General features: G+C 40.7%; 1 protein-coding gene across 14 annotated transcripts in view; it reads left to right on the forward strand.

Moving 5' to 3' along the window:
* The window catches only part of LOC110985497 (uncharacterized), a 277,011-nt gene that overhangs the window by 11,537 nt on the left and 252,726 nt on the right, over positions 1-12,748 (forward strand). For all 14 annotated transcript variants that reach the window (XM_087148960.1, XM_087148955.1, XM_087148956.1 and 11 more), the window contains one exon: positions 3,412-3,473. In XM_087148960.1, coding sequence (XP_087005086.1) covers positions 3,412-3,473 — 62 coding nt within the window. The remainder of the gene's footprint in view (positions 1-3,411; positions 3,474-12,748) is intronic.

A 12,748-nucleotide genomic window follows, 5' to 3' on the forward strand; every position in this document is an offset into this window, starting at 1 on the left:
ATCAGTTACTGGAAAAGTATCGTCATGTGTCTATGCACTGAAGTCTACATGTAGGTGTAACGTGCAGTAATTTAAGCCCTGGTTTAAACAGAGTTTAAGGCCAATAACATGCCATCCAATATCACTGGGATTTCTCAAACTAAAATGAAATTATTTTCTTGTCCAATTTTTTTTTTTGGTGTGTAAGCCAATTACCGTGCATTTTTAAATATTCACACCAAAACAAATTCACCTCATGAAACGTCATCGTGCCCAAACCTGCAAGCAGCTATTTTTCAGTGCCGTCTCTACTTTCTGTGACAACTTGGACCATTTCTTTATGGTAATTTTGTCAACTCTGCTCTTAGATGGAAGCCCCTATAAAGGCAGGAATTTGATTTTGGGCTACATTTACTGTAATCATGGAGAAAAGAAGGGTAGACTTTTGTTTTGGGGCTGTACCGAATATTTAAATATTCAATCCGATTATTGAATATTCAAATATTATTCAAATTTGAAAATTCAAATGCAAAATTCATGAAAAGGAAGGGAGAATTTTCTCTTGTTTTAAATTGAGAAAAATGGCACTGTAAAGGCTTGTTTATCTCGTATTCAAAAGTAAATGATTCGTTAAAACAATTACAAGGAATAAAAATTTTCAAAAGGACAAGTAGTACTGTTTGTCTCTTAATTTTTGATAAATTGTGGATGGAGATATTCCTGGAACATGTAGAAATGAGAAGCTATTATAGTGATCGTAAGTACAATTGTGTGCATTATTGCAACTGATTTTGTTTATGGTTTTTTCATCAGCAATCTGCTGATTGGTAAGACCTAATATTTGGATATCCAATCAAATTGAAGGTGGAACATTCAAATAGTGAATTATTCAAATTGCCTTGGCCCTATTTTGTTTCAACATTAAACAGCTTCAGGTACATGTATGAAGAATAAATAATGTCTGCATTGAAATCCTTGCAAAAAGCTTGAATTAAATAGATGTTCAAGGTAGATGTTTGGTTTATTACAATTTAACTGTTCCTCTGTAGAATTGGAACCTCCCCATAAGGTTTTTGGCTTTTTATTTTTCTCATTTTGTTATTTCAGTAAATAGTCATTGTTTGCATTGGATTCTCTTCATATGGTATGCTTCAGATTCGAAGTGTTTTCTGTCTTTTGTCAAGCAAGTTTTTTTGTAGATAAATCATCAGAATCTGAACCTGCCAAAGTGACATGTTTTACCTCTGACAAACAGACCTCTGAAGTTAGGTGGTTGCCTAGTGATTTCTGCCACCAGACATGCCAGAGTTCAAGGAAGATGACCTAATGATCAAGGGCAAACAGACTTCCCAATCTTTTCTCCTCTCCCTCCAGACATTTGTCTCCCAAGCCAGACCTTGCCCAGTTGAACATCAACACCAAGTAGAAACTTGATATCGTCACATAATTAAGACCAGGGGAGCTTTTTTAAGGTCAAGAGCATTTGGTTTTGTTCAGCTGAGAGGCCAAGGCCTAGAAAGCTTGTGCAGAGTTGGTACTTTTCACTTTGTGTTAAATTGTGCATTATTTACCCGCAGTTGGGATCATGATTCCTTTCGGAAGACAATTGAATTGCATGTCTCACACTTGGGGTCGTGGGGAGAAAAGTAGACCGCCCACAACTTAGCCGACAAAAATTACCTTTGTGTGAGGTGTTTTGGCTGCCAACTGAATGATGCCTCCTTGGTATCATATTACATTTAAGTATTTCATCATTGGGGCACCGGTACTTGCTTGCTGTTTTAGATTTCAGTTAGATCGCCAAAGAAAAACTAAAAAAAAGAATGACAGGTGCCTAGGTATACAACCCCCCTTTAGCTAAGATCCCCTCTTGAGGCCTAACCTTGGTCCAGTCTGCATCTGGATTTCTGACTCAGGTACATTCGGATTCCACTAGTTATAGCATGGCTTGACTTGGGTGTGGTCTCAAGTATCGTGACGATACTTCTTGTGCATACTCCATAATCCCTGGATGGAAAGATTCTGCTCATCTAATAGCAGGTGCATTAATTAATTAATCATTGTACCGATACATGTATGCTTGTGTTTTTTTTCCACAAGTCTTCGAGGGCAAACACAGAGTACACAGTGTGGTAATACACGTCGAGCAGGGCAAAAATCTCAAATTAATTAACGTGTAGGCATGTGTTACTAGAGTGAACCCTGTGTACTGGTAGTACATGGATGGTAAATTGTACATGTAAATGCTATGCACTCATTTTATGGTGATGCATGTAGGTCATGGAAGTGGCTCGTTAAACACCAAAGGGTGTGCAAGATTTATGGAAGCTGACTCTTTAATTTCAGACTCAAGTGGGGATTCTGACCTCATCATTTGACAGGTCTGACAAAGAGTTGGAGTACGAGTACCGGTTTGAGCTGGTGCCTGGGTAAAGGGTATCTGGTGCACATCGCAGAATTGGGGTAATGTCTGTTTAACTGGAACAGAAGTACTACAAGTAGGAACAGAATTGAATGCAAAAGGGGGAGGGGACCAATAGGTTGCAGACTTTGGTTGGGATAAGAGGTGCTATGTTTACCATAAGCTGATTGGACTATTCTTCCATTATGAGGGTTTGTGTGCGTGATGTATGTTGCTGAGCACTCATACACACAGGTACATGTTATGTAAACCCTGGGAGAACGTTGTCGGCCCTTTTGGAATGGGCGGATCCCTCAACGGACCAATCATGGCCTAGCAAACAGTCTTCTACACGTACTTTTCCTACGGATCTCCAGTGGTGTGAATCTGTGCTGGGGACTGTTTCATATCATATTCCCTGAAGCCGTTTTATAATTACATACTGTCTATTAGGATGGAGCCACACTCTTTTGTAGTTGCTTTTTCTGCCAGGCGTCCGTTTCAAGATTTGTCTAAATCAGGCTTAAAACACTATTTAATGTTTAATTACAAATTTGAAATTATTTGTCTGAGTAGATAGTCACTAATTTGTCATGAAATTTTTATTTTATTGCTTTCATTTGTATTTTAAAATTTCAGAAGTTTAGTTTATTACTAGTTTAGTTTAATTTCCGTATCTTAAATGAAATATTCACATGAATCTAATATCAAAATAACAGAAATGATATGAGGATTCCAGATAAGAAGAAAATGCTTGTACAAGATCTGAAACCTGTTTCTAATTATTCAACCCTTGCTTTCAATTTCAATATGGCCGACTCATGAATAAAGTCTGTTGAAGGTTTCTTGTTCCCTTTCATCTAAGCTTTCTCTGGCCTCGTGTACTGTCTCTGTTGCAAGCATTCTGTTTTAATATGCATGTATGATAAAATCCAAACATTATCAGGTGGAATTCACATCTACTGATACATTTACATTCTTTTTGTGTTTTTCCCGAAGGTATTTACTGTGTTTGTTTTTCTGTGCTGCAGATGCCAGAGATGATGTACAGAAGAGGACATTCACAAAATGGGTCAACTCCCACCTTAAAAAGGTAAAAGTGCCATTGATGTGTTGTCCTTAGCAATGTTCACACTATTGTGTATCCAACTTGTGTGGAACTCTACACGGTTCCAACCTGTTTAGACTAAAATGTACATGTAAAATTTCAACACAGTTCCGTTTAGCTACATGTACGTTTCCGTGCTACTCAGTACAACACCAGCATTAGTGCTGCACATGTTTCAACATGTGTATTGCACAATCATTTCGCACTACACATTGCTGGCTGTCCAACATGGATCAGATTAGAAAATCCCTGCACTGCACAGCCGACTTCTGAACCTGCCGGTCATCCTGTGGTAGCCTTGCTTATTTGAAAAGACACCTTACTATTTCTGCTTGTTCCATGGAGCTGGCTTGGGATGCAACTGAGGTTGGATTTGTTCACATTTAGAGAAAGAATGCACATATATGTACATTGAGTTACTGCACTGTGCAGGATTTTGGAATGTTAGTCCCATGCCTGAATGGACAGACACTAAGTGTGTAAAAGTAAGCTGGCTGTACTTAGTAGCAAAGTTACAAAACTAAGGTTTGTTGGCTTTAGCATCTGACACACGGATACATACTTGTACACTTACATGTACATGTACTATAGAGTACATCTATGTTTGTCTGCATGATGCTATGAGAAATATTTCCAGCATGCAGCTGGGTAAATTAATGTACGGTTTACTTGCGCATTGATATGTCAAGACCATACATTTACATGTACCTGTGGTACAGCGTGTACAGCATGACCTGTTTGCATATTTTATCAAATAATAGCCTGATAAAGTCACCCACTCAGTCAAATTTTATCTGGAGTGAGTTTGTTGATAAACTTGTCAAAGCTGCCAAGCTTATGATGAATTTACAATATAGCAATTGAGGCATCTCTAACAATGTTTGTAAGTTGTGTACATTCCATGTACCTGTACACCCAATACTGGCACTGGTACGCACACGTACATGTACGATGGACCAGAAGCGCCACTCTAAAGGCACTTTTCTACTGTAGCATGCAACCACAGTGTTTAAAAATCCCACAACTGCCTTCGTGTACAGATACACTTACCTATAAAGATTGGGTACGGCGCCAATCTTCCCAAAAGCCTCCATTATTTTGTCTAGGGCCAGACTGAAAGGCATTGCGATTTCTGTCACGTCCCAACTGACAACAGTGCAACAAAAAAACGTAATTTATTATGCCCTCCTACCAGGAAGTAGACAAATTTTCTCAAAAGTGTTCCTTGGACTGGTGATCAGTGCTCAATCCTGTGGCAGTTCCCGTCACTATTTCGAGGCAGTGCAAATTTTATATCTTGAAGCAGTGGAAATGATTAAAAAAAAAAACCAACATATTGGCCTACAGGTAAATTCATGCATTGCTGAGCAAAACACAACGCAAGGTCCGGCCCAAGACATTGTACGGTGTACCGTTCAAAATCAGCCTCAAGTTTTGACAAGGAGCCTCACTTCCTTGGAAATCCTCGATTGTGCAAAGAGGCTTTGGAAATTTTATGAAAGCCTTTGATTACAGTCCTCAATTCCTCACTACTTAAAGGATGTACTGTACATGTATGTTCAGGATATATCGTGGCTGCTACTCTAAAACTTCCTCAGTCCCTCAATTTGTCCTCCAAAACCTCTTGCTGGATTTTGAAGGAATTGGGGGTTATGGCTAACCACAGTTCACAACACATTTAGTTTAGGAATGTCGCAAATAACTGCAAGGTCAAATACCGGTACATGTACTGTACACATACATGTACATACATGTACATACGTACATATGTAGGGCCGGTAATGATTTGGTCCCGTTCTTCAAGGGTCTCGCACAGTGTGCATGAGTAAAAGTCTTCTGTATAACAAGGATAGCCTGACACAGCATTTTTAATTTGTCCTCCCTCATTCATCGACAGGCCACCGCTGAGGCCTCAGTAAACCTGTTTGATCAAGCATTCATACAAACTGGCCTCTTGACCACAAATACTCGGAAATAAAGTTCAGCAGCCAGTTAAATGGCCACTTAGCGTCCCTTTTTTTGGGTCGCCAGCCCTTCTGTAACATTTGGAAATGAATGAACCGAGGAATTCCCTGGTATCCATTTTGGTTGCCCGCAATTATGGCCAATTCTAAAGGTTCTTTGAAAAGCAGTGCTCAGTATTGTTGCAGATCTCTCCTAGGGAGTTGAGGTTGAGTTGAAAAGAGCTGTCCATTGTTGTACCGTGCCAGAGCACTCTAGTTATACAAATGTGCAAACTTGAAACTATAACCACACAAAGTAAGATTTCAGTATTTCCATACCTGAAAAGAAGACTGCACATTTATCTTTTGGTTGGCGTTTTTGTTGACTATTTTTGAGAGGTGTGTCTTTACCGGTCCATTTCACAAAATGGTAAGAGCAGGATTCCTGCGGCCTGGAAAACTCATGAAAATTTGTTTTTCCTTTTTCAGGCCTGGAAAAGTCATGGAAATTCGTAAAAATGACTTAAGTCATGGAATTTTGCCATGGAAGTCATAATACAATATGTGATTTCTATTATCAGAAATAAGTGCATAAAATCTGTGATTGTATTTGCAACCTAAAAGGCCCAATAGTCCAAGAAGTTGCATTACTTGGTCGTGGATTTTCATAATTTGGTCATGGAAAAGTCATGGAATTTAATTGTCTTTTAGGTGCAGGAAGCCTGTAAGAGGCCTGTGTTGGAGGTGCCTCACTGATAAATGTAGCCAACTGTAGATGAGAATGATTGATTTGTGTTGTGTGGCAAAAGTCTGTCTGCCTAGAATGACTTTTTTTAAAGAAAAAGAATTGTTTCACTATCCTCGGCCTGGTAGTCATAGAGAGAAAACGTGTCACTAAGGTAATGCTCATCCGTGAACTTTAAATTCACTGTTACATTCAATCTGGGCAAAGTATAAATTTTTGTCTGTGATTGGAAAATGTTCCGGTTTATTACAAAAAAATTAAAATAGATTTGCATGTAACTGTTGAGCTGAGTTAGTCTGAATCCAAATGTCTTTTGATTGAAGTACATGTACAATGTAGGGTGTTCAGAAGTCCTATATGTATACATGTACATGTAATTTCTCCTGCATGTAACTCATACAGTGCTCAATAACTGTTTGCAAAGGGCGATCTCCGTTGTTGCAACTATGCATCAACAGTAATTGCCTCTGAAAACTTTTGAAGGTTTCACAACAAAGAGCTGATGGGACAGCAGTCCAAATGCTGGGCATTGCACAGTGAACCAGGCACCTGATTGGCCACACTTGTGTACAGATGAGGAAAAGGGGTGTGGCCTGATTTCTCATCTCTCTTATTTCTCACCAGTGGCATTGGTGGAATGTTTGCAACCGTGACTTCTTATTGCTATGTTTGAAAAGCCATCTGATTTAGTAGGAAATAACCATCAGACTCCATTGAGGTTGGGCCCTGAGTTCTGACTATAAACCCCCAGGACTACGTGTACATGTACATTTTAAACCATAACAAATTGTGTAGAAATTCAAATACGTGTAATCCCTTATAAAGGCAAAAATTACAACACCTATTGAAACCCTCTGAATTGCAAGTTTTATAAGGCTGTGCGTTCAAGCATGACACTGAAGGTACTCCATTGGTATTCCAAAAAAAAATTGGTATCGCTCCTGATTGCCTCGAGGCAGTAGCCGCAACAAGTCCAGGGTACTCAGACAAGATACAGACATTGTGTCCCACCTTGGTTTTTTGTGATTCTGTTCAATTTATCAAATCTGATGGCACCAGCATTCCACACAGTATTTGTCATTTATATAAAAGGCTCTTGACAGTTGCCATACATGTACAAGCACAGAGTACCTGGAGTTCAAATCCTTTATAAGTTTTCTTCCGTTAATCCCGTAGAACGCAGCACCTGTGCGAGTTAGGCCTAGATGATCAGTCTCTGTAGGCATTTTCTCTCTTGTGCAGAAACTGTAATTACCAATACAGTCCTGTGTGCACGTACATGTACCTTTCTCATACTACATGTACATGTGCATGCACATAAACTTGCAGTTACTTACATACATGAGCCATTTTGGCACTGGTACCACACCCTCTCCTGACTGCCGAGAGTCAGTTTCCGTGATGGTTACACACAACTTATTCAATCAAAACAGCCCAAAAGAAGTTTATCAAGTACCGGTGCAGATTTTTTATTCTCTAATACATTGTGTATTTCATTATTTCGGAAAAATTTCATGTTTTTTGTAATGGAGATATAGTATTGTGGTAATAAGCCCTTTATGTACTGGTACTGAACACTAAACCTACATGTACTGTTTGCTACATGTATGTGCACGTACACAAGGTACTGAGTGGTTAAAACATGCCACGCCCCCCTAGCCAAAACTCAGCTGCGTGACCTCACTCAACAATGCACGCACTAAATTTAGTCAGTACATTGACAAGTTCCCTGGCTGCATTGTTTGCCAAAGAAAACATTCCCCGCTCACATTGCCCATTCATTCTTTTCTTCCACTGTGCCCTCTAGAATCAGTCACGTTCCTGCTTGCCCGAAGTGTTTGAGCAAGCCGTGCCCTTGTCTCAGACGCCTGTCTGTGCAGGTTGGCAAATTGGCCAAGCCCCTCCGGTCCAGTCTTCCCACGCTTTGGATCAGCTCGTAAAACTACATAGGCGAACATGGACCTAGTAAAGGGGTTTGGCATCAAATATGCCAAGTTTTTTTTCCTGAGTTGACCTTAAGGGCCCTGAATACAAGGGTCATTAGAAGTGGTGTGTTTGTAGCACCGATCTCCATTCATGAATTTCTGAAGGATTTTTTTTTCTTTTAAAAGCTACCGGTACATGTATTTAAAAAGATTCCCAGGACAAGGTAATTTGCCATGGGATGCCTTTTGTCTGGCCTTATTTGTCCTTTGCTTGGATAGTTGCCTTTAGCACCATACAAGCGGCTTCCAAGGTTGTTAGTCTGACTAAACACTGCATTGCCCCAAACGCTGCCATTTTTCCCTCTTAGGTATGAGCCCTAACCAAGCTTGAACAGAGAGGGCGCTATAGCCTCCTACATGTGTTCAGTATGTGCTGCATCCTGCCCAGGAGAATCATGAAATGTTGGAGAGACCCCATTCCCCTCTTTTTGCATGTGTGTCTGTGCCTTCTTTGATACGTATTATGATCTACATTGTACACATACTGCTGAAATTTCACTTCAAGCAATGCCCTCCAGAGATTCAAATGTTGAAAGCATTACCAGTTGTCGTATATTATTAGCTCCTGTATTGATTACAGTTTCCCAGAAGCCTTGGAAATGTTATAAGTGTCCTGACATTTCCGTTCTGATCAAGTGATCATCTTTCTCCAAGGCAAAAGATGCAAATGCTGTTACTTGGGATTGCATCACAAAATGGATTCCCTTTGTGATCCAACTTGTAATAACATCACAAGTCTCAGAAATTACTCAATACTGGCTGCTTTCAAATTGAAGGCTGTGACTCAAGCAAGTCTTGCACAGTGCGCACCAATGGAAGCTTTCAACTTTACTCACTCACATTTCAATCCGTTTTCACCAGAGTGTCAACTGAAAAACCACATAAAAATGAGATTCCTAGAATTATGAAGAAAAAGTAAATAGAGTCCTGAATATTCATTTCAAACTTTTTGACTTCATGTAGTGGGCACAGTACGCAGTAGAGACAGTCAGGTAAATCCTGACTGTGCTCAGAAATGTGCTTTCCTTTCAGGTAAGACGAGAGTAGGTGTAGTTGATGGATTAGCAGGTGCCCAAAACAATGGTTTTTATTTCCTCCCAAGATTCAGCAACATGGGGCCACAGCAGCCTCAGGGGGAAAGCAGGGCAGAGCAGCAGACTGTAATCATACACCCGAATGACGGTGACAGATCATTAAACCTGGGCAACCTTTTATGATCTCCAGGAGTGCATGCTTTCGGTTTTGCCATGGTTCCCTGGGTTTCGAAGTTCCCTGGAACTTTGAGACACCAGCCAAAAAATGTAGGCCAAAAAATGTAGGCCTACATGTACATTGTAACTTAAAATGCCTGAGCACTTTCCTCCCTCTCTCATAACATTTCTGTTTACAGGGTCGGGTGGTAAATTCACCTTGGGAATCGTCTTTTTTTTTGCCATAATGTTGTATTAAAGTTATCTAACAGGTGGTTTAGATGAGTAGTTTGATTGCAGTGTGCACGGGTTGTTAGAGGTGGCACTGATCATTTTTAAAAGTTTGATTGGGTCTAGGGCATATCCCTTGGAAGCTTGGGTGGTCAGCAGCATTGAATTTAAAGCTATCGGGACTAAGCGGAAAGCCAGTTACATGCAAGAGGTAGTAATATACCCCTACATGAACATCACCTAATGGGGAAGGGCAGTGCCACTTATGTAGGCCAGCTTTTCACTCCAATTGTCAAACTGGATAGTGAATTAAGAATGACTGCAACCTGCCAGCTAGAATAATTTGTTGACAAGGCGCAAAAGTTTCACAAGGCCTGCCTGGTCGAATGCAATTTGGCTGTGTGAAGTTGATTGATGGGCACGCAATTTTTCTTTTTTTAAAATCAGGTTTAGTTTGAAACTTGAAAAGAGCAGAGGAGTGACATGTACACGTATAGCTTTCGTGTTGAGAAATGTACTAGGCTTGCGCAATGGTCTGGGGTAGGGATTATATGCTGGTACTTGTACGTGCATGAATTCACCACAAGCGGTTAAGCTCTACAGCAAGACTATTTAGAGAAAAAAAGAGAGAACTTATTTATTTTCCAGTACCAAGTTCAGGGCGATGCTTATAGGGTCTGGCGTCTTGCTGGATAGTGACTTTAGTTCCAGGTCACTGGGTCTTCCTTTGATCCAGTAGTGGGGTAGACAGTCCCTGCTGGGAAGCCTTGCGATTGGCTAATTCAGGGAGATAAAAATACATGTTGGCCTGTGATTGGTTGCACTGCTGGACCCCAGTGTGAGTCAGTGTGTAGGGTGGGTGTTACATTTCTTTAGAGGCAAACATCTATAGTGTATTATATAGTTGGCTAGTCATAAGAGGGACTTTGTCCAGCTTTCCCACATCAGTCTTTGGTGGTATGTTACCTACGGTATACAGTACATACATGTAGATTGGGAATTGGGGGCCTGTCTATTCTGTTCTATGACTGCCATTCTGCAGTATATCAAAGTGCTTGATTGGCCTGGTGCAAGTGCAAAGAACTCTGATAAGTGCAAATAGGCATGTATTGTAACTGACTATAGTAGTTTGCTATACATGTACATGTACGTACGTACGTACATGTACATATGTTGCACATTACATGTAGTACATGTATATTGTTGTAATTAAGCCACTTGGTGGTGGTATTGTGCTCATGGCTCTGCAGAAGCCATATTGTCAATTATCAAAAACAAAACATAATAAACATTATTTAAAGACATAAAAGGCTAATTTCAAAAAATCCCCCCAAAATACTAGATAAGGACAGGTTAAAAATCTATGAAAAAGCAAAATGACAGGATTAAGAAAAAATGAATTGGGTACCATGTAAACTTAGTGCTAGCCTTAAACTGACTTTACTGTTCCAAAGCTGGAAAAAAATCTGCCAGCTTCACCCATTGTAATAAGTCAAGGATGCTCACTTTTGACACAGTGAAGTGATGCTAGTTTTGGTCCTTTTTTGGGGGGGGAGATTGAAAAACTGAAAGTGTTGCTAAGGGCAGAGCCTGTCCCATGGGAAAGCTCTACCCTGGGGGGAGCACCGTGGTGTATTCATGGATTCGCAAGCTTCTGTAGCAAGCTCGCTTAGCCTACCAGGGCCCAACAAGTGCGCTTTGGCACTCCTGCTGTGGCTATCACCCACACAAGTCCAGGGTAAGTTCAATCCAGGGGCCTGGCTCCACCTCCCTCCAATGCCTGTCGCCACAGATCAAAGCCCGCAGTATCAAACAGAAAGCCAAATCCTCACAAGCCATCCGTTTGGTGAAGCCTGAATAACTTCTGGTGTTTTTCTTTGTCATTGACTCTTCTGGTTTGCTGGCCAGTCTAGTCAAGGATTCTTGGCTTTTTACTTCCGTATAAAAAAGGACAAGAGACAACTTTTTTGGGGGGTTGAAATAGACGATGAGACGCCCTTACTGTGGTGGTACCACACTCAAACAAACACTCTTCAGCTTGACGCGCGTGTGCATTTGGCAATCACGACACCCTTTTGGTCGAAGAGGCATGTAACGCGCATACCACCTGTCCACGAGCATGGAGCCACCGCAGTAATGGCTTCTAATTCTGGTGGTCCAATTACACTTTAAAAATGTTCCTTTGTAGATTCACATGATCCAGCTCTAATTTTCAGAAGATTGAGTGAGTTTGTACCCATCGTCCTTCAAGATTCATATTATTTTTAGGCCGTGTCCGAAACAGGCTTCCAGAGCTACGGCTAGGTCTATTGTCTAGGCATCTCCACGCATTTCCAATGGAGCGAAGACCTAGACCTAGCTCTAGACAAGAGATTCGGATGCAGCCTTAGTCTTATACAGCTGATACCAGTAGGTACCCTACACGTACACACGTATGTCTGGAAGACATTTCATGTTGGTGTATACGGTATTTTACTTAGCAAGGATTTAGTAAACAAAAAAAAGTCTCCTATTGCTGTGTTCCCTTCAGAACATTCCAAACTTTGCATGCAAGCACAGAGCAGTGCACAACAAGCCCACCGGTACTACTGTGTGTCAGAAAACAGTATTCATTTTTTAGTTCAAATGATAGATGTCACATGTATCTGAATAAATCCAACTTTCCACCTTCCTGCTTGGTAATGGACGTGTGCTATGATCAGTACTGGGGTAAAATTCTGTCTGTTGATAGTTCACTTGCACCATGTTCATTCACGCCCACACACGTCCATCCTAGGTAGGCTGTTGTTGGCGATACATTCAGGAAGTAATCCCTTCTGATCCTGTGTCCTTGAGGAAGGAAGTTGTAAAGACCGAGTACTAGTTCCCCAGAAGCTGTTTGGCAATAAGGGATCAACTACTGTGAACTTTAATTCTTGCATTCTGAAAGCAGCTTACGTCCTTCGATATAGTGCTGGCCCCTAGCTTGGACTGAATTGTAGCAAAGCAACTTAGGCAAAGGTTTTCTGCGATGCTGGAAACTTTGAAAAAGTTTAGAATAGACAAAAATGGAACAGATCTATATTACAGTATATTTGTGCTGTCATGAAATCTTTTCCTTTGAGCTTTTGTTTTTTTTTGGGGGGGGGGAATTGAAAGGCTCAACCTACCCCAGCAAAGGTTTTAT

Source organism: Acanthaster planci, linkage group LG18 (assembly GCF_054643075.1).
Source record: "Acanthaster planci isolate LZ-2023a linkage group LG18, COTS_SCS, whole genome shotgun sequence".
NCBI lineage: Eukaryota > Metazoa > Echinodermata > Asteroidea > Valvatida > Acanthasteridae > Acanthaster > Acanthaster planci.